This window comes from Tinamus guttatus, unplaced genomic scaffold (assembly GCF_059628265.1).
Source record: "Tinamus guttatus ecotype Peru unplaced genomic scaffold, ASM5962826v1 Tinamus_guttatus_pri_ptg000134l, whole genome shotgun sequence".
NCBI classification, from domain to species: Eukaryota; Metazoa; Chordata; class Aves; order Tinamiformes; family Tinamidae; genus Tinamus; species Tinamus guttatus.
In genome coordinates, this window is record NW_028288668.1 from 892,741 (window position 1) to 911,324 (window position 18,584).

At 38.3% G+C, this 18,584-nt stretch overlaps 2 protein-coding genes across 2 annotated transcripts in view; one reads left to right on the forward strand and one right to left on the reverse strand.

The window, feature by feature from the left end:
- Positions 1–1,427: 1,427 nt before the first annotated feature.
- On the reverse strand, positions 1,428–9,960 carry GTPBP6 (GTP binding protein 6). Its single transcript, XM_088521828.1, has 10 exons — positions 9,564–9,960; positions 8,021–8,158; positions 7,533–7,603; positions 6,822–6,952; positions 6,017–6,087; positions 5,405–5,563; positions 4,232–4,440; positions 2,681–2,829; positions 2,229–2,381; positions 1,428–1,740 (listed from the first exon to the last, which is right to left on the reverse strand). Exons 1-10 carry the CDS (start codon positions 9,958–9,960, stop codon positions 1,599–1,601), a joined length of 1,620 nt encoding a protein of 539 aa, XP_088377954.1. The 3' UTR covers positions 1,428–1,598.
- Positions 9,961–10,717: 757 nt separating this feature from the next.
- Positions 10,718–18,584, forward strand: part of LOC104570674 (cohesin subunit SA-2-like) — a 53,693-nt gene continuing 45,826 nt past the window's right edge. The window contains exons 1-5 of the mRNA XM_088521857.1: positions 10,718–10,761; positions 15,350–15,434; positions 15,992–16,138; positions 17,307–17,403; positions 18,193–18,269. Of these exons, the coding sequence (XP_088377983.1) occupies positions 10,718–10,761; positions 15,350–15,434; positions 15,992–16,138; positions 17,307–17,403; positions 18,193–18,269 (450 nt within the window). The remainder of the gene's footprint in view (positions 10,762–15,349; positions 15,435–15,991; positions 16,139–17,306; positions 17,404–18,192; positions 18,270–18,584) is intronic.

Consider the following 18,584-nt stretch of genomic DNA (forward strand, 5'->3'; position numbering starts at 1 on the left):
ACAGCTGTACGACTGCATGCTGAGTGTCAGTTGTGAACCACTTTACCAAGGGGTAATCACAATACTCTTCATGATTTTATAAAAGATGCATATATTTTAAAACTATTGTTATTCTTTTTATACTTTCATGCCAGTACTACCACTGATCTCAAGCTACTAGAACTAAGCAAGCTCCTAGACAGTTTTACCTGTTGTTTTATTAGGAGCTGCTAAGAACCCTTTACACTAAAAAACTCACCCAAGAAACTAGTGCCTAACGTACACAGAGCCTGCTCTAAAAAAAGCAGCAGTTTCTTGGCTTTTGTCATGCTCATTATAGAACCGATTTTCAATTATGTATCTATTTTAGGAGCTCTGAGGTTATTTTTCACCCCAATAAATGTTTTATGCTTATGCAAAAACTAAGTGTTTTATACTGCTTGTTACTGCATTATTAATTCTATTTTTCTTTTTTTTTAAATGAACTGTGCAATAATAGATTATCATGAAAGTAAGCAAACTACCAAGTGTCAGGAATAAAATGAAGCAGGTGCTGCATAAAACTTCACTGTACAGCTTCATCAATATACCTCACTTTTTAGATGCACTTTATAAGCAAAAGCTGAGTTCATCTGCCAAGGTGTTCACATTTGCAGCAGATATTTGCACAAGTTTGAAATGAACAGTTACTTGATATTAAATAATCAACTTACCTTAAGCTTCTCAAAAATGAAAGGCTAACATGCTACCTCCTCCTGCAATCACCCACAATTAAAGGCTATGTGGGAGTGAAAACCAAACATTCCATTTAGAAAGATGGCTTTTAAAATGCTGTTATTTTTTTTTTACAGGGCTTTTTATCCTTTTTCTCACCTCAGTTTGCTTTATGCACAGCAGCTATTCAGTTTGACTTTTTTAAGAGTCACCACCTACAAGAAGTGCTATGTTACATATACTCAGAATGTATTTCTGTATATCTTGTATGCCTAAAGTGTCTTCTCACTTTATCTAATAAAGCTTGATCAATTATTTGTTCAATACAGACTTAAACATAGTTTTGATTCTCATTTCTGTGGTATGAGTTATTTTATTGGTTCCTTGACCCCATAATTCATAACTCGGGTAATGGATAAAATTTTGATATTTCCTTTTGTGAAATATCATGCTTCACCCTACCTTAAATGTTTTCTCCTTAAGAACTGCTACAGTAATAGGTTCTGCAAATAAATTGCTGTATCCAAGAATACAATATGTTTGAAATATGATCACAGATAACTTTATTTTTTGCTTTAACTATACAAATCTATATTTTCTGTGTCAATACAGTTAGATATAGCAGATGTTTATCTGAATATGAGTTCAACCAAAATACATGAATCTATATGATTATTTAAATATAGCCAATAATGTTTTGTCAACCTTCTTTTCCCAATCAGCTACTGAGACACTTATCACTGAGGTAAAAAATATTTTATTCTGAAAAATGAGTCACTGTCAGTATATCAAAAACCTCAGGGAAAAGAAATACATTCCTTGTAACACGTGGGCTATCAAATCATTAAATTAATTTCAAATGCTCTTAATGAGATCAGTTTCCTTTTCCAGAAAAGGATGCAGTTTCATGGGATAAACAACCTACTGTTAGGAAAGAGTTTTTTGTATCTACCAAAGGCAGAATTACTGATTATCACCTTCACACGAGCTGTGCCATCTTCAGGAGCGACTTCTATATCCTGAACTGTTGCTTGTTTATATAGCCAACTGTAAAGATAAAAGCTCATCAGCATCTTTGAGGTATTCCACATTTTACAAAATGTGATCTTTGTTTTAGGTCAACTAGAGCATATTTATACACATTCTAATATAGATAATTTCTGCCTTTTAAAGATGACATGCTTTAACTACCTTTCGATTTGCTATTTGCTGTTCTGAAATAGGGCATGATGTTTTCAGCAATCTTTCAGATTTGTGATTTTCTCAGAGATATGGCTATAGGGCCAGTAAAAAGGTCTTTTAGAAAGTTTATTTTGGTGCAGTAGCACGAGAACTCTGAAGGACACTTTCAGAAGCAGGCTCTACGCTGTTTATGGATCAACATTTTTTCTCAGTACATTAGAAAGCTTTGAAAATGATCTCTGTAATTCTTATCACAGATCAAAGTAAGTATGATATAATTTGGTATTTTAAGACAGGCAATGCTAAGAGTTTCATATTTGTCAATGCCCTTTTTACAAGTCCAAAATATTTACCTTAGCTGAGGTCCTTCTAAGTTGATCTGAACAGTCAGAATCTTCTTCCCAGTTGTTTTCAAAATTCTTTTCTCTATTTCTTCTTTCAGTTCTTCTAAACCATGCCCATGTAAAGCAGAAATGGCTAGAGCATTTTCTTCAGTGGATTTATACCTGAAAGGCAAAAATTGGCAATAGACTTGCTCATACCTCTAAAGATTAGAATGTTTTAATATTCCAAAAACAGACTACCTATCCATTTTATACTGGTGCCTTCTTATAGGGAACACTTCTGCAACTCAAATGATTCCTTTTAAAACTATAAGATGATGAGTTTTTTTTATTTGCATATACAAAAGATTGAGACACACTATTCAGAATATGCAGAACTATGCAAGCTACTTTCGAGACTAAGAATTAGAGAGTTTCCAGAATGTAAGAAATGTTAAGCATACTTAGCACTTCCTGCTTACCTTTCTATCAAATCCACTTTGTTATGAACTTCTACCATTGATTCCAATAGGTGGCTGGGTAGATTAAGGTTCTTCAGAACTGAGAGAACACTTGCTTTCTGAAGGACAGTTTCTGGATGAGTAATATCTCTCACATGAACTATCAGATCCTAGCAAGCATCAACATACAAGACAGTTAGCTAATGAAGTATGCCAGTTATCTGGTTTTGTGGATTTGTATAATTCTTGTATAATTTTAATAACAATTTCATGCAAGATACATTCCTAGCCATTACATAATACAATGACAGGTTGACATTATCAAAAGAACGAACAAAACAGCATTAACCAGTACCAGGTTTTATAATCATGATGCCATCTGTAGATGGCTTAGTCTTTCACTCCCCAATTCATACTACCAATGAGTATGAATTACCTCCAGTGACTCAAAGCAAGCCCTGTCTAACAAGCTAATTACATAATTTACTTATTTCAAATAATAACAAATCTATTTTTTCCAAGCCAAGCTATGCAACGATAAAGCTTCAAAAATACTGAAGAGAAAAAATAGCCTACACTCTAGAAAGCTTTAATAGGAGTAATGGCTGAAAAATCCTTGCAATAATAGTAAGAAAATACATGTAAGTTTTAACTCTATATTCAAAATGAAGAGGATTAGTTCTCCTTATCCTTAATCTTAGTTCTTGAGATCTACACTGCTACGAGTGCTTCACCTGGAAATCTTCATACAAAAGTTACCAGTTTAAAGTACAGCAATGATCAGAGACGTGGCAAACCCAAGTTTGATGAATTTGCCATGATTAAAAAAAAACAAGTAATCAAACTAGGTGTTTATATTCAAGACATGTCAGTATCTTTGCTTAAGGCATCGCAAATATTTGAAAACTGTACTGAAAAGAGAATTTCTTGCCTTTGACACTTTAGGGTAATAGACAAACAGGGTTGGTGGAATCACCTTTGAAAGTCCTGTCATTGCATGGTTAAAATCCGATTCTTACAAGAATTCAAACATTCAACTACCACTGATTTCGTTACCTCTGATATAGGCTTTGCTGTTTAAATGTTTGTATGTATATATGCAGCTTTATACTTTGCTTTGTGTACTTTCATGAGTAAATGATAGGAATAGCACATTAACATGTGGTACCTACATCACACACAATCATTCATTTTTAGTGCTGCATGAAACCTATGTAAAATATGTATTCTTCCAGAGGCTTTCTTTTTTTTCCTCAAGAAAGCTAGCCTAAACTTACTCCAATGCGCTGTCCAGGTTTTCATATATTTATTCATCAGAATCTTACTTAGGTACTGTGGAAAAGGACACATACACTCCGATTAAAGCACTTCTAAAATCTTTTCATATTTATGCATGCTGCCTAATTTCAAGTGTCAGAAAAGTGGCTTAAATAAGATATTTACCTAAGATTTTTTATCTTAGTAAACTATTACAGTCAGATAGGTATTCCAGTTAACTTCCCTTTTCTGAAGGGGTGAAGATTATCCAAAAGAAAGTACACCAGCTCTCAATTTTTTATGTCAACTACTTACCGAATAAGCAACTTCTTCTAACGTAGCTGAAAAGGACTCAACCAGATTATGGGGAAGATCAGACAGAAACCCAATAGTGTCGACATAAATAACTGTCATATGTGAGGGCAGATAGCCAGCATGGGCTGTGATATCAAGAGTGGCAAACAGCTGATCTTTAGGTTGAAGTCCTGCTTCTCCAGTCAAGGCCTTGATCAAGGTAGTTTTCCCTATTAAAAAAAACCAACAGTAATAAAAAAAAACAAAGAAATGTTAATGGCTTGTTTTAAGTGAAATTTTAATTCACAAGCCTCAGACAATTGTATTATACAAGTCATTTTCATCTCTGGTTCACCAGTTTGAATCTAGTCTATGTTCAGTATTTAAATGATATTATGAACTCAGAAGACAATTTTGGCTTTTGTGACTTGGAATTGGATTTAAGGTCATGTCTGGAAGCTATGCTGCTAAATCACAAAGTGATCAAAGACTGAACTGACATGGAAAATTACCTGTCTACATGTCTCATCCCTAAGACTGACTGAAGAATGCTGCTATGATAGCATTAGAAAGCTTACATTGATGCACTCCTTAATGCATCTGTTCTGAAATAAAACATACTAACCTTTACTAGCACCTAATAAAAGTCAACAGCATTAATGATATTTACTTTAGTAGTTTTATGATTTTAGTTGGTGGTTCATCATGAAGACAATGCTAGGGAAATTTAATTGTTTATGAATATTTCACACAACTTACAGTCTTAAACTAAGGTGGCTCCATATATTTTCTAGTTAAAGTAATTCAGTGACGTGCAAAATTACATGTTTAAATCTTCAGTTCTGAAAGCACAGAAGTATGATGGCTAAGAAAACAATAAAGTGGGACTCAGAAACTATGATTATATGACTGCTAATAAAATCAGTGTAAGTTTTTTTTATTAAGAAAGATGTTGAATAATGAAATGGTTTTAAGAATATGGCTTGAGCATTGCAGAAAATCTTACTAGAACAACAAGCATTTGCTTTCCTAACAAGATTCTCATTGACATATATTCATTACACAGTCTAAAAACTAATTAAAACACAAAGTCTATTCACTATTCACACTGAAATGAGATTCTGGCAAGAGCTTCTAATTAAAAACTAGATAATACACACTTTTTTGTTACAAACTTCATGAGCTTTTGCTTACCGCAATTAGTATAACCCATTACTGAGATAATCGGAAACTCTTGTCTTTTACGTTGATTTCTAAGTATAGACCTTTTTCTTTTTAGCTTCTCTAGGGCATTCCTAATTTTAAGTTCTTTTTCTCTCAAGAGACGATTCTGTGTCTCCATGAATGTCTCACCTGAAAAATACAAGCCGATAATTGGTAGAGTATTTATAAAAGAAGCGGGAAATCAAGCAAAGTTGTGTAATTATCTGTGTAACTATCAAGTTAGTGGCCTGGAATATGAAGCTATAAATATGCAACTGCACCTATGTCTTCTCACCTAAGACAGAAACAAGAATGATTAAAAAAAATTAAAAGATATGCTAAGTATTCTATAATAATCATGTGCACATTTGATTAACTGCTTGGCAGTAAATATTTATTATAAAATTATTTAAAATGTCTTCTCTGTCCATGACTCACTCTCTGAGTTATAAAAACTTTATTTTGGTCATGTTTTAAGTTGCTTTCCAAAATACTGTCACTCAGTAAGATAAAGCACACAAACCATCTTTCCTCCTGGCCTCTCCCTGTTTATGGGCCACCGCAGAAAATCCTCCAATTCATGAGAATATATTAGGACTTTACCTGAGCCCATGATGTATCTCGATCCACCTCTCTGCTGATCTAACTGAGATACCTCATTTTTCAGATTTGACCTGGCAGTGGAGTAATATTTAGTTAGAAGTCATACTCTTTAATCAAGCTATCATAAAACATCTAATAAATCTGAAACGGTAGTGACGATCTAATAGTACCTATGAAAACAATTCAACAGTCTAAATAAAATTTGTCCAAGGCTACAAGACTAGTGAAAAAAAAAAAAAACAGATTTCCCTGTCTCCTCAAATTAAAATTAATAAATTATATAAATATTAGTAAATTTTAAAGGCTGCCCTGAAATTTCAGAGAGCCAAAGATATCTTAGTTACAAGCGTGCAACTCCCACCAATTTCCATGTACAAATGTTAAGGACCTATAGCATGTCATTTAGAAATGTGGAAATACAGATACAACTAAAGGCTTCTAATCCTGCTTGCCCATAGTTTTCATTTTTAAACCTATCTATATTATGTATGAAATACACACAATCACCTACAAATACTAATCCAATTCCTATATATTCTTACAACCTGTCTTCCAGATTGGAAAGAATCAGCACCTTTTTCTACAGAGCTGTATTTTGTAAGAAAATCTACTGAACAGTATGGGCTTTCTTGAGCTTAAAGCAATGACACGTATTTCTATGTTCTAACTAATCACTCAGCATGTAATACAAACACCAAAACAGCAGCCTTTTTCTTTATGGCACATTATTACCACTCTTATTTCTGTAAAGAAAGATATACTAAAATATGGCAATATCAGTATGTAGTTGCACCACTGAAGGTACCTGAGAAGTGGAATTTCGGCCAGGGCTATCTGAAGCTTTGCTTCCTTAGTCCGAGCATTGCAACGAAAAATATGCAGTACAACTGTGTATCTGTCAAAAACTTTCACGCCCCAGGCATCTTCCAGTTCTTTCTTTAGCCATGTAAGACAAAATAACTTGAATGTTTTCTTCCCCAACAGTATCAGTTAATCAACATGTACACAGCACTGTATTTGTAGTTACAATTCGCTTATGGAGACTTGAACTCAGATGACCTCAGGATTTTTGAATGCTTTTGATGGCTAATAAACTATGTGAAAAGAATCAATGTTTGCTTGCAGGGTTTGCATTCCACGTCCCTGCCCAATGCTGTACCTTCAGAAGAATAAAATGTATTTTTTCAGTGCATTTTCTGGGTTTGTAGAACATACAAACAAACAAACACATAAGCAACTTTTCCCAAATTTTATGTGAAGCTAGTGGCAAAGGTGAGAATAGAATCTATATTAAATGGCTAACAGGCTGCTATAAAATTGTATTTATTTGCTATGGCTGAATATAACACTAAACTAATTTAATCAGTATTATATTTCCTCTCAACAAAATAAAACTCACTCCAGTTTGTACACTCAATTTGTAACTTCCAGAGTCATAAATTACCTTTTCATAATGTCAATAATTTTCCAAACACTACTGAGGTAAAGAACATAATTTGACTTTATATTTAATTACCTTTGTTAATGAAGATATTCTTTCCACATTCAAGAAGACAGCTGTCAGACGAGGCAATTTTTTGATCTTTTCTAAAAGATGGATAACCATTACAAAATAGAGCATTAAATATCAAATTTCTTTCTGAAATATCCAGACTATAAAACAACTCCGCACTGAAAACAGTGTAATAAAATATCAAATGGCATCATGTTCTTTGTTCAAGATCTATTTACCGATTTAGTGCAAGATCAAAAACAGCTGCCAGTTTCATGCAAGTCAATCACTCAAATGCAGGTACAAAGTTGCCTATGAAGACTATGGGTTATTTCAATTCTGTATACTTTTTGTTGCCTTTAGAGAAGTATCATTGAAGTCTGTTTGTAAACATGCCTAATGGATAAGGAAATTTGTACTTCTCTTCCGCTTTTGCACTGACCTTTGTATAATTCATTTACAGAAGTTTTAGCATTCAGAATAACACACTGCTGAAAATTCTTGGTCCTTACCTGTCAAAGCCTGAAAATTTCCTTTGCCAAAAATGAACTTCTTATCAGGAGTTTTTGTAGAAATAATTATTTTATCTAAAATTGTCCAGTTCTGAAGGGTATCCACAAGAGCAACAGCTTCAGCAATCTGTAACTCAGCTTTAGGATTAGGGGGGGAAAAAAAAAAGATATACCATCATAATTCTTATATAGAGATTTCTAGTAACTGTGATACATATATAAACAGGAAAAGCCATAAACTAAACTGAAATTCTAATAGTGTATTTCCTTTAACTAGTAGTACTGAGCAGGAGATATTTAACTAGAGTAATTAATGCTAGTTTGATGCAATTTTACCACACAAGACATCTTTTTGGCCAGTAAAATTACTTCCAGGGTGGTTGATTTGGCAAATTTTTGAATTGTGTAGTCAACATAGAAATTACCTATGTTTTTGCTTCAAGACTGTACTTTCTTCTTAAACGTTAAACAAGTCATTAGTTGAAAATGCATATGCTGTTATTTTAGATGAACACTGAATCACATGAATCCATTGGTGTCTTGCAGCAGTGTTTGAAGAATTCCTACTGCTGGATACCTTGCTGCAAACTTCACTACTGCTGATTCATAAAGAATCTACATTGAATTTTGACCTGAATTTTGACCAGCAAATTCCAACACTATAGTCTGGTTCATTTATTATTATTTTTTTTTAATCTATATTGAACAGCACCAATTAAAGAGGACTTTGCCAGGTCAGAATAAGACCCTCTTTTCACAGCGGGTAATTATACTCCTCTAGATATTAAAATACATTTGATGTATTAAATAGATTACCTCGGTCCAAAAGGTAATATATCATTAAACAAACCACGATTCTTTTTCTCCTCATACTGTCAGTGTTTCTTTCAAAAAGCACACCATTTCTGTTGCATTTGAGAGGGCTCAAGAATCATTCCAAAACATTTGTTTGAACTTCAGGCTCTTCATCTGGAGGGCCTAAATAAATGGAAAGGGTCACTGCCATTCTGCATTTCTGGACAGAAAGATGCCTTTATAGTTATGCATTTTCTTTTTTTCTTCCTTTTTCTCCTCCCAGTTGTAAAACTAGAACATAGTATTTGAGAAAAAATGTTCAGTGTGTAAGTATTCAGTTAAACCCTTCAAAGGTTACAGGCTTTATTCTGTATAGTAACAATTCCTTATACTTAGCAGTGGTAGTAAAATCGAATGAAATCTAGGTTTATACAATAATAAACTTGAATACAAGCATATGAGATATGTCAAATATGAACTGAGATGGCTATATATATGCATAGCTTTATATATGTGTGAGCTGCAAGATAAATATTTTTTCTGATACAACTGGGCATCAGCGAAGTGTTCAGAGAGGCATCATAACCCTTAAACGGCAGGATAAATACAAGTCTATCAGCTAGCTAGCTACAAAGGAACTGCGGTGCTACATAAAGGTAATGTGAGGGGATTTGCCTAAGTAACAGCCCGAGAGCCGCTTTCTGCGGCCAAAGCAGAGGACGGCCCCGGCCCGGTTGAGGCCACGCACCCGTGGTGAGCAGCGGCTTCCGCGGGCCCCACTTCACAGCCGGGTGCACCACGGCCACGCGCTGCGCGCCGGGGCCCGCGCCCAGCGGCGAGGGGCCCAGCAGCTCCTCCAGCCCCGCTTCATCTCCTTCCTCCTCATCCTCATCTTCTTCATCATCATAATCGTCGTCATCATCCTCCTCTTCCTCCTCCTCCTCGCTGCCGCCGCCCCCGACCCGCGGGGGCCGCCCCGTGCCCGGCGGCCGCACGGGGGCCCACAAGCGGGCGGCGGGGGCGGCCGCGCCGAGCGGCCTCGCGGGCGCCGGGCGGCAGCGCGCGGCGGCGGCCCCAGCGCCGAGAGCGGCGGCGGCCCCGCGGCAGCGCAGCAGGACCGAACGCGACAGGAAGCCGGGCCCCATGGCGCGGCCGTTACGGCACGCGCGCTCCTCCGCCCCGAGGAAACAGGCCGCGAACGGCCGCACTCCGCCCTCGCGGGCGCGCCACGTGACGGCCGGGCCCGCCTCCCATTGGCCGGGCGGCGCGCGGGGGCGGCCGTGATTGACACCCGCGCGGGCCGGGCCGGGGGCTGCGCGGCCGCGTCGCGGGGCGGGGCCGGCGGGAGCAGGCGGCGCCCGCGGCCGTTGGGGGCGCGCGCCCCTCCCCCGCAGCGCCGCGCCGTTGCTCGGTCCCTCCTCCCGCTGCCTCCGCCGGCCGGCGGGGGTCTCGGCGCGGCCGTGCAGGTGAGCGCGGGCCGGTGCTCCGCGCCGGGCTCGCTGCCCCCTCCCGGCGGGCGCTGGGCGTCCCGGCGGCGCGGAGGGGAGGGCGGCGGGGCCTCCCAGGCCGCCGGTGACAGCGGGCGTCTTGGCGGAGGGCTGCCCGCCCAGGGCGCCTTCCAGGTGCAGCCGCCGTGCCTTCACCCCCCGCCCTTGCATTCATTTTTCTCCTAAAGCTTTTTTTTTTTTTAATTATTATTATTTTAAGACGAGATGCTTGGAATTAACTCTTTCCATTTTCATTTTTTTTTCCTCGACAGTGTTTTGCTGCCGTTTTGACCTGAAGAGCCATCGAGGCGGTGGAGCTGTGTCTTCGTTGCTCTGCATCCGTCGCGCTCTTGGCGAGGGCTGCTCCGAAGGTGGTGCGGGCTGCCCTCGCTGCCGCTGAAAGGATGCACTGGAAATGATAGCTGAGCCCAGCCCAGGCAGCGCGCTCCCTGCTCAAAAGTAAGCCAGGCCCTGGCATGGTTGCTTGTGAAAAGCGTTGGTGAATTGGGGTGCTGCCCCTTTACGGTTTGTGTGCTGTAGATGTTGGGAGAGTCTGCAAGGTGCCAGTTTGGGTGGGAGGGAGGAGGAAAAGGGATGTTGCTGTGTTCTACATGTTGTTGCAAATGTCTGTTATTGCCCCTTGAGTGCAGTTTAGCATCTTCTTAATGTACTGTTTTATGCTGATTCACGAGCTGATCTTGCAAGCTGTGCTGTGCCTCTCTCAGTACAGTGCAATGGACCTACTTTGAAAGCACAGTTCAGCAGTGAATTTAGGGTACTGAGGGAGAAAAGTGCCAACTGATGTGTAGTCTCACTGTTGACACTGACAGGGGCAGTCATACCACAGGAGGAAGAATTGGCTCTGTCTACCATCTCTCATTTTAAACTGCCATGGTCAAGAACACAGTGTGCATTTTCAGTCACTAGTTGACATGATTTATAAGCTAAGACGTATATATGTAATTGTTTACAGAATGTATTTGTAAGTAGAAATAACAAGTATAAATAAGTTAAATGGTAATGTTAATACATTTAGGCACTTTTTGACTAGAATCAAAAAGTGAAGCTTCTTAGGTGTCCACTGTTTGGGGCTTTGGACTCCTTGCATGCTAGTCCATGCTGAACCTGTCACCTTCTGTGCGAGTCTGCTACAAGTCTGTCACTTCAATGAGCTCCACAAAAGCCATGAGGTGTGTTCCTCCCAGTCCAATGCAGCTTCCCAAACATCTTTTCTGCAATGTTTCATCCAAAGCCGGCATTTTAGTTTCAGAAGTGCCAGGAAGGTACCTTTTTTATGTTGATACTAAAAGGTGAAGCAGTTGTCTGGCAGTTTCTAATTGAAGACTCTGTAAGTAGGAGTCTTTCAGTAGCACAGGTTAATTGTTCCTTTCACAAAACTGAAGGCATGTATTCTCTATGTTATTTACAAAGATGAGAAAATTGAACTCAGAAATGTTGAAAAGAGTTTTGTTTTGGGACTGGAAGAAGGTTTTGCTTCCTTTCTGCTTCAAGTGTTTTATAGATACCCTTCAAGTGCTACTGAAAGGAGTGTGTTGTGGCAGAAATGCAAGTAAAATGCCTGTGAGCCATAGGTAGCACAGTCTAAAGGTCAGAATTGTTATGAGGTAGGACAGGAATTCTCCTTATGCATCCTTACTGCTTCCTGGTAGAAAGAAGATAAGTGACTGGGAATTATTTTTTAACAGTGCACCAGACAGTGAATTTAGATTTGCCAACATGCTTGATATGGTATAGTCTAAGAAGGGAGAAGAAAAAAAAAGGCAGATGAATACTTCAGAATGTTCCACAGCAGTTGCTGCACTGATATCCTTGGAAGGATTTTGCATGGAATTATGCTTAAGGATCAGTGCATCCTTGGCTCTGGTAGTTCCTATTTTGCTCAAGAAGGTAACAGATGAAAAGATGTGAATTCTATTTACAATTACTTCAGCAGAATCTCAGCTGTGCTGATAAAAATCCCACGAAAGTATCTAATTGATTTTTAAGTGGCTCCATGGGGGCCAGTTTCTAGTCTCTGGTCTAGTTCCCGCAAGTGCTTAAGCATCTGCCTTATGAACAGCCTTACTGAGAAGACAGGTATTTAAAGATTTTTTTTTTTTTTTTTTTAGGCTTGAACATTTACAATACCTAGATTTAAAAAACACGGCTATAAATAAAATACTTCTAGATTCAGTGTGGATGTGTTTTTCTTTTTTTTATAATCCTCTCTAAAGAAATCAAATAAGAGCAAACAAGTTCTAATGGCTTTTTAAGGAATGCAAAAGAAGCCTATAAATTTGGGAAGTAAAGAATACCTAAAATGTAGAGAACTTTGTTAAGACGTTCAGAAGAATTAAGTTCATAACTTTTTTTTTCCTCAAAGTGTTGCCCACCCAAAATGGCTCTTTAACAGATTTTATTTTTTTCCCATGCAATTTTATCTGTTACTGGGTCATGATGAATGATCTTTTAAAATATTTTTAAACAGGTAGAGGCCTAACCTTCCTAACTGTGTTGTCTTTGGTGGGGTGTTGGTTAGATTGACTGCTGGAGCGTGGTGCTTCCTGTGGCCATTGCTATGTGCAGTGGTGCATTGATAGCCTAGGTGACTAAATGGATTTTTACTATTTGCTTAGCGTCAGTTACTTTTTAGTATGTTTAACAGAGGTGGTTAGTACACATGTGAAAGTTAGCCCAGTGATTTACATAAGGTGTGTAATTTATTTGGTGTTGTTGGACCAACGTGGGGAAGTTGTAGGTGACTAGGCTCTTTCTCATTATTGTAGGTTCATATAGGCTACATAAGCTTGCTGTTCTATACAGCTTGCATTCACACAACTTTCTGGGCCCCTTTTGCTGCAGCACATTTCAGCGGGCATGAGTTTACAAAATAAGTGACGTGACATCTGAAGTGCCATTAATTCAAAGTGCTTTTCCAACGTGCATCTTGCTTGCATATCAACTCTAGCACTTCCAGAATTTTCTTGGGAAAGAGCTGCTTGAGTTAAAGCTTCAACCATCTATATTCTAGACAAGGAAACATTACATGTTTGGACAAGTGCTTGACTGAACTATCTTACAGCAATTTTGACTTTTTTCGTCATTTGAATCTAACTTGGACCCAATGGTTGCTGCAATGAAATGCGCGTGTTTTGATTATGGGTGTAGCAAGTTCCCATATAGCACCTAGAAAGAATTCAAGAAGAAACTGTGAGAGTATATTGGGCATTAAAGTATAATGCAAAAACAGAAGAAATAGTGAAATACTGTTTGGCACCTGAGTGACTGTTTTAGTAAAACAGCACAAGTAGGAACAAGTAGGAACATGCAAGTAATGTTGCAGTCCCCTTTGAAGTCTAGAGTGAAAGGATTTACTTGCAGAGGAGAAGCAGCTCCTTGGCAAATAGTTTTGGATTCTGCTTGTGGTCTGTAGAAGAATCTGGGAAAAGACTGCATCCAAACAGCAATATGTATTGATCTTCTGTTACCTGTGCTTTTGAACAGATAAAGTGCTTGACCTACTTAACCTCAGTGATTCACAAATTGAACTCTTCTTTGATGAGGTTTGCTAAATTTAATACAGTTCACCCCCTCTTTTGCATCACATGTAGAAGCCCATGCAACAGATGTAAAGATTGGTTCATTCTAATGAACCAAACTAATTCTAATGAACTAAAAGCTGCTTTCTTAGCTTCTATCCATCAAACACTATGGTACCCTTTGAACTCTTCTTTGATGAGGTTTGCTACATTGAATACTACTTTATAAGGAAGTTAATCATTTGCATCATTTTATTTAAAAATTTGACTTGTTTTTGTAGAAACTATATAGCAGCGTATGACTCTTCGGAAACCTAATTCCATGTCATTCACATATGTTGAGTGTCCCAATAGATTCAAAACGTAAAATGGAAATGTTTTTATGGAAAAACATCTATCTACTGTCACCAATGAAATAATATCAAGACCTTGGTCTTGCAGATTCTGCTGTGCAGGCTCAGAATTTACTTTGAAGAGGCAGTGTCTGACTGAAGTGCTTGGGAAGAACAGAATTTATCTGGCAGTCAGATAAATCATCTGGCAAATCTCATCCTGGATCTACACCAAGCAGTTAATTTTCCATATTTTTAACCCACATGCGATTTTGGAGAGTTGATTGTATCTGAAAGTGGGATGCATTGTTTTGTTCTTCGTAAAGTGATAACTTGATTTAGTACACTCTACAAAGAGCACTTTTCATAGCTGCTGCTATGAAAAAGTAGCTGTACACTCTTTACCTTGTTTTTGTGCCTTCTTATAGCAGAAGCCACCTGGCTTCATGGCCTGGCCGCTGCAGTTTAAAAGAAGGCCATAACAACCAGCTACCAGTACTGGACCTGCTGCACAAGTGGGACCCAACTCATCTACTCGGAGATGACTTTTGGCAAAGCATATTGTTGGCACTGGGAAATACTGAAAAATAGCGTGATTTTTTTGCAGATTAATGTGTAGTTTCAGCTCTCCTAGAAGGTACATCTTTGTAAAACAATTTTTGTATCATATTAGAGACAATTTTGTGAATGAAATATCCTCTGTATCTTTTTTTTACCAGTATGATTAGAGAAAGTAAAGCAGTTTCTTCCTTACCTTTTGAGTCATAGACCCATCAAATGTTGTTCTCATGTTTTGTGTAGAAGATACACAAAGTTGATATAGAGCTCTGTTGTCTATAGAGAGTATAAAACAGTTATAGGCCACCTTCAATAGATGCCGGCTGTTTCATTTACTTACCTGCTACTTGATTGATGTCTCAAGTAGAATTTCACTGGTTTTCTAATTATCTGTGAAATCTTTTAGGGAAAAAAAAAAACAGTTTGAGAAGGGCTCCAAATTTCAATTGTATTTTAGTAGTTAGCTATTTAGTTTCTTAGCGATAACAAAAAAAGAAACCTTCCCAAACCATTATATATAAGTAAGAATGTCACAATTCATATGTATGGGTTTTTTTTGTGTATATTTATTTATTGTTGTCACAACTATCTCGTTCAACATCTATTTGTTATACTCAGAGAGAATGCTGTCCATGATGAGACTGTGCCCGAGTCTGCTGTGCAGAATGCCAGCTGTTTGAGAAATGGCAACCTGAAAACACCAGTAAGTTACCTTTTCAAAATGGAATTTATTTTCTGTCTCATTCAGTTGTTACTAAATTTAGCCTTGCCTAAAACAATGACAACAGGGTCCTAATTGCCGGCTACAGCTAAACTGTCAAGTTCTGTTGGCATCAGAACCTCCCTCAGTGCAGGGTTTTGAACCATCAGTTCACTTCAGTGTGTGCTCTTGCTTAGTTGCCTGTTTTGGGTAGCTGATGCTAGTTGGCAGGCTGGGTGCTTACCCTGTAAGTTAACAAATGTTCAAGAGCTGGGCTCGCTCTTCAGAAGTTACAGCAGCCGTTAAAAATGCCTTCTGGGTAGCACAGTGCTCAGCAGCTTCTTCCCAGCTATAACTTCCTACCTTTGCATTTCCTTGCAGATATAATTTAAAAGTAATTGTTTCCTTCATATCTACTCTCTGGTACAATCATGTTTGATATGGCTTTGTCACTGAAATGAGACTAGCATAAATGTGCTGTAAATGGGTAATTCCTCTATCAGTGAGTGTTTACATATTTCATACTCTCTCACATGCTTTCTTTACTTGGCTTATTTCAGAGAGAGAAACGGAAAGTCCGAGAGCAGTGTGAAAACATAAGGAGGAATTCTTCCAATAGCAGAAGAGTGAGCCGCCTGCAGAATGGAGAAGTGGTTGAAGCAGTTACATTGTTTGAAGTGGTTAGCATGGGGAAACGGGCCATGCAGGTATTTCCAGCTCTACATTTGGGAGGAGTTAATGGGAGGGAAGATTGATAAAAAGTGGTAATTTAAATTATTTATTCCCTGGAGCTCTTTTTTTAAATAAATGGAAAAAACCTGTTTGATTTGAAAGAGGTTATGGCTATGGTTCTTCAAAAGGATGTATCTTCAAGAAATTAGCAAAAAGTATCTGTGATGTTTTTAAAAAGAGAAAAGAAATATGTACCTAAATCAGTCTTCCTAAAGCAATGTCTGAACATACTTATTTTAAAAATGTTCAGCAGCAAAAAGTTTGATTGCTCAGGATTCTGAAAATAAGGCCATTTATTTAAGAGCTTGCCTTTATACATCATTTTGGCAGTTTTCCTTTATCCCCGTTCCAGTACAATTTGAAAGCACTTTGTATAATAGTTAGGTCTCCTTGTGGCTCTATTTAATTAGTAATTTTCTTCAGTGTGATGAAGCCTGCTGCTCCATACTCTTTGTATATGTGCATATGTGTGTTATATTTGTATGAGAGATTAGAAACTGGAGCCCCAAATATTTTTATACAGTATTACACATATGCCTCCAGTGCATAGTGTCTGTATATGAAATATGTCTGTGCATATGGAATGCATATTTATATTTTGGATGCTAGGGCCCCAAGCTTTCAAGATCTATTTCTCTGGAGATCTTCAAACCCGCCTGGATGCCACCCTGTGCCACGTGCTGTAGGTATCCCTACTTGAGCAGGGAGTTGGACTAGATGGTCTCTAGAGGTCCCTTCCAACCTCAACCATTCTGTCATTGGTTCTGTGACCTTGTTATGCTATGGATGTAGGGTCCCAGAAGGACCCTGATTCAGCTGTATGAGGCATGATGTGAAGGGCTCAGAAGAGCAGGAGCTGAGAGCAGCCTTCTTGTGCTGGAATTCCACAGACCCATATGGCAGTGAAAGTAGAGTGAAGGCTGGGTGGTTTGTCCCAGCAGGTCACATTCAGCCTGGACTGCCCTACAAAATGAAATGTGGAGATTTTTAAATATACCCTTAGAAATGGAACAAAATTATGTGGAACTTGCTCTGATTTTTATAATTGAATAAAGCCAGAACAACATTAGTTCGACTATGTGTGCATTAGGGATGTTCTCAGGGCTCAGGTTCTGACTATTGAGTTTCTTTAATGTGTTCTAGTCTGTAGTAGACGACTGGGTTGAAGCTTACAAACAGGACCGGAATGTGGCGCTTCTAGATTTGATCAACTTCTTCATTCAGTGCTCAGGCTGTCAAGGTAATTCACCTGCTTACTAGTCCTTTGCTTTGCCTATGGAGCAGGTGAGAGTCATCTGAATTATGCTTTCTAAAACTGTTTTTTTTAATTTTCTACTCAGTAAATCATGTACTTAGAATCTGTACTGTTTGCTTAAGACAAACTCCAAGTGGGTCAGGGCTGATAGCAAAGAATGTTATCAATCAAATTCTTCAACTCTGTGTGTGGAGCATAGCAGCACTGAGGGCTGTCTTTGAAGGTGGTTTGCAAGGTCGGGTTTCTGAAGTGGCAGGTCACATCCCTTTGCAGAATCCCCACTTAGGAAATTCTAATTAAAGTAGAAATTCTAATTAAAATCCGTTATTTTGTTTGTGATTTGTTTTGTAATTTTCTAGTATCATTTTTTTTTTCTAATATGTTTGTTTGAAAATGAGCAACTATTAAATTAAGCCCTGTGTTTTGGTGTCTGGAAGAGCAATCGAAGGTTTGCAAAGCTGTCTTTAAGTATTTCCTGGGACACTGTGACATCTGGGGATCATTTGCTAGCTAAAAACTTTAGAATGGGAAGTGAGTATTTAAGAAGACTGTTCTGTTTAGTTGCAAATTCTGAGTCTATTTAAGCAGCCTGAGTGTTCCTCTTTTACATGTCAAAATTTCATCTGGCACTTTAATTAATGTCTTATCGTTATCATGTCTTAATGGAAAGTGTCTTGGGGTCTCAGACTTTACTGCAGTCTTTACTACAGTTTGGACTTAATTAATGTAATACGATTGCCAATAATTCTTCTGGTTACATTGTTGCTTTTCTAGGCATGGTAACAGCAGAGATGTTTCAGAGTTTGCACAAGAAGGATGTCATGCGAAAAATGACAGAGACTTTTGATGAGGTAGGCACTGCTTTGACATAAAGGAGATGCTTTACCTTAATAGCCAACTTGGCAGAGTTCTTGCTGTTTGCTGGAAGCTGTGTCCCACTTCCTTCCTTTAGGAAAATAATTCTGCTTTCCACAAGAGAAATTTGGGATTGTAAAGAGCTGTGTTATAGCAACATATTTTTTTGTAAGCTACTCTTGTCTACAGAGTTTTTTTAGGGCTGTTTAACTGCAGTCTTTCAAAATTGGACATTGGCCATAGATAGATAAACAGTTCCTTTGGTATTTGATAGGTGGTTTTTAAAATGTTACTGTGTGTTATTGATAAGC

Bases quoted from the DNA above. Each gene is read 5' to 3' on its own strand.
- GTPBP6 (XM_088521828.1), bottom strand. From the start codon at position 9,960: ATGGGGCCCGGCTTCCTGTCGCGTTCGGTCCTGCTGCGCTGCCGCGGG. The intron at 7,604-8,020 runs GTAAGGACCAAG...TCCATCTTTTAG, and splicing joins AAATTTTCAGGCTTTGACAG to AAAAGATCAAAAAATTGCCT. The intron at 5,564-6,016 runs GTAAAGTCCTAA...TGTATTTTTCAG, and splicing joins GAGATACATCATGGGCTCAG to GTGAGACATTCATGGAGACA.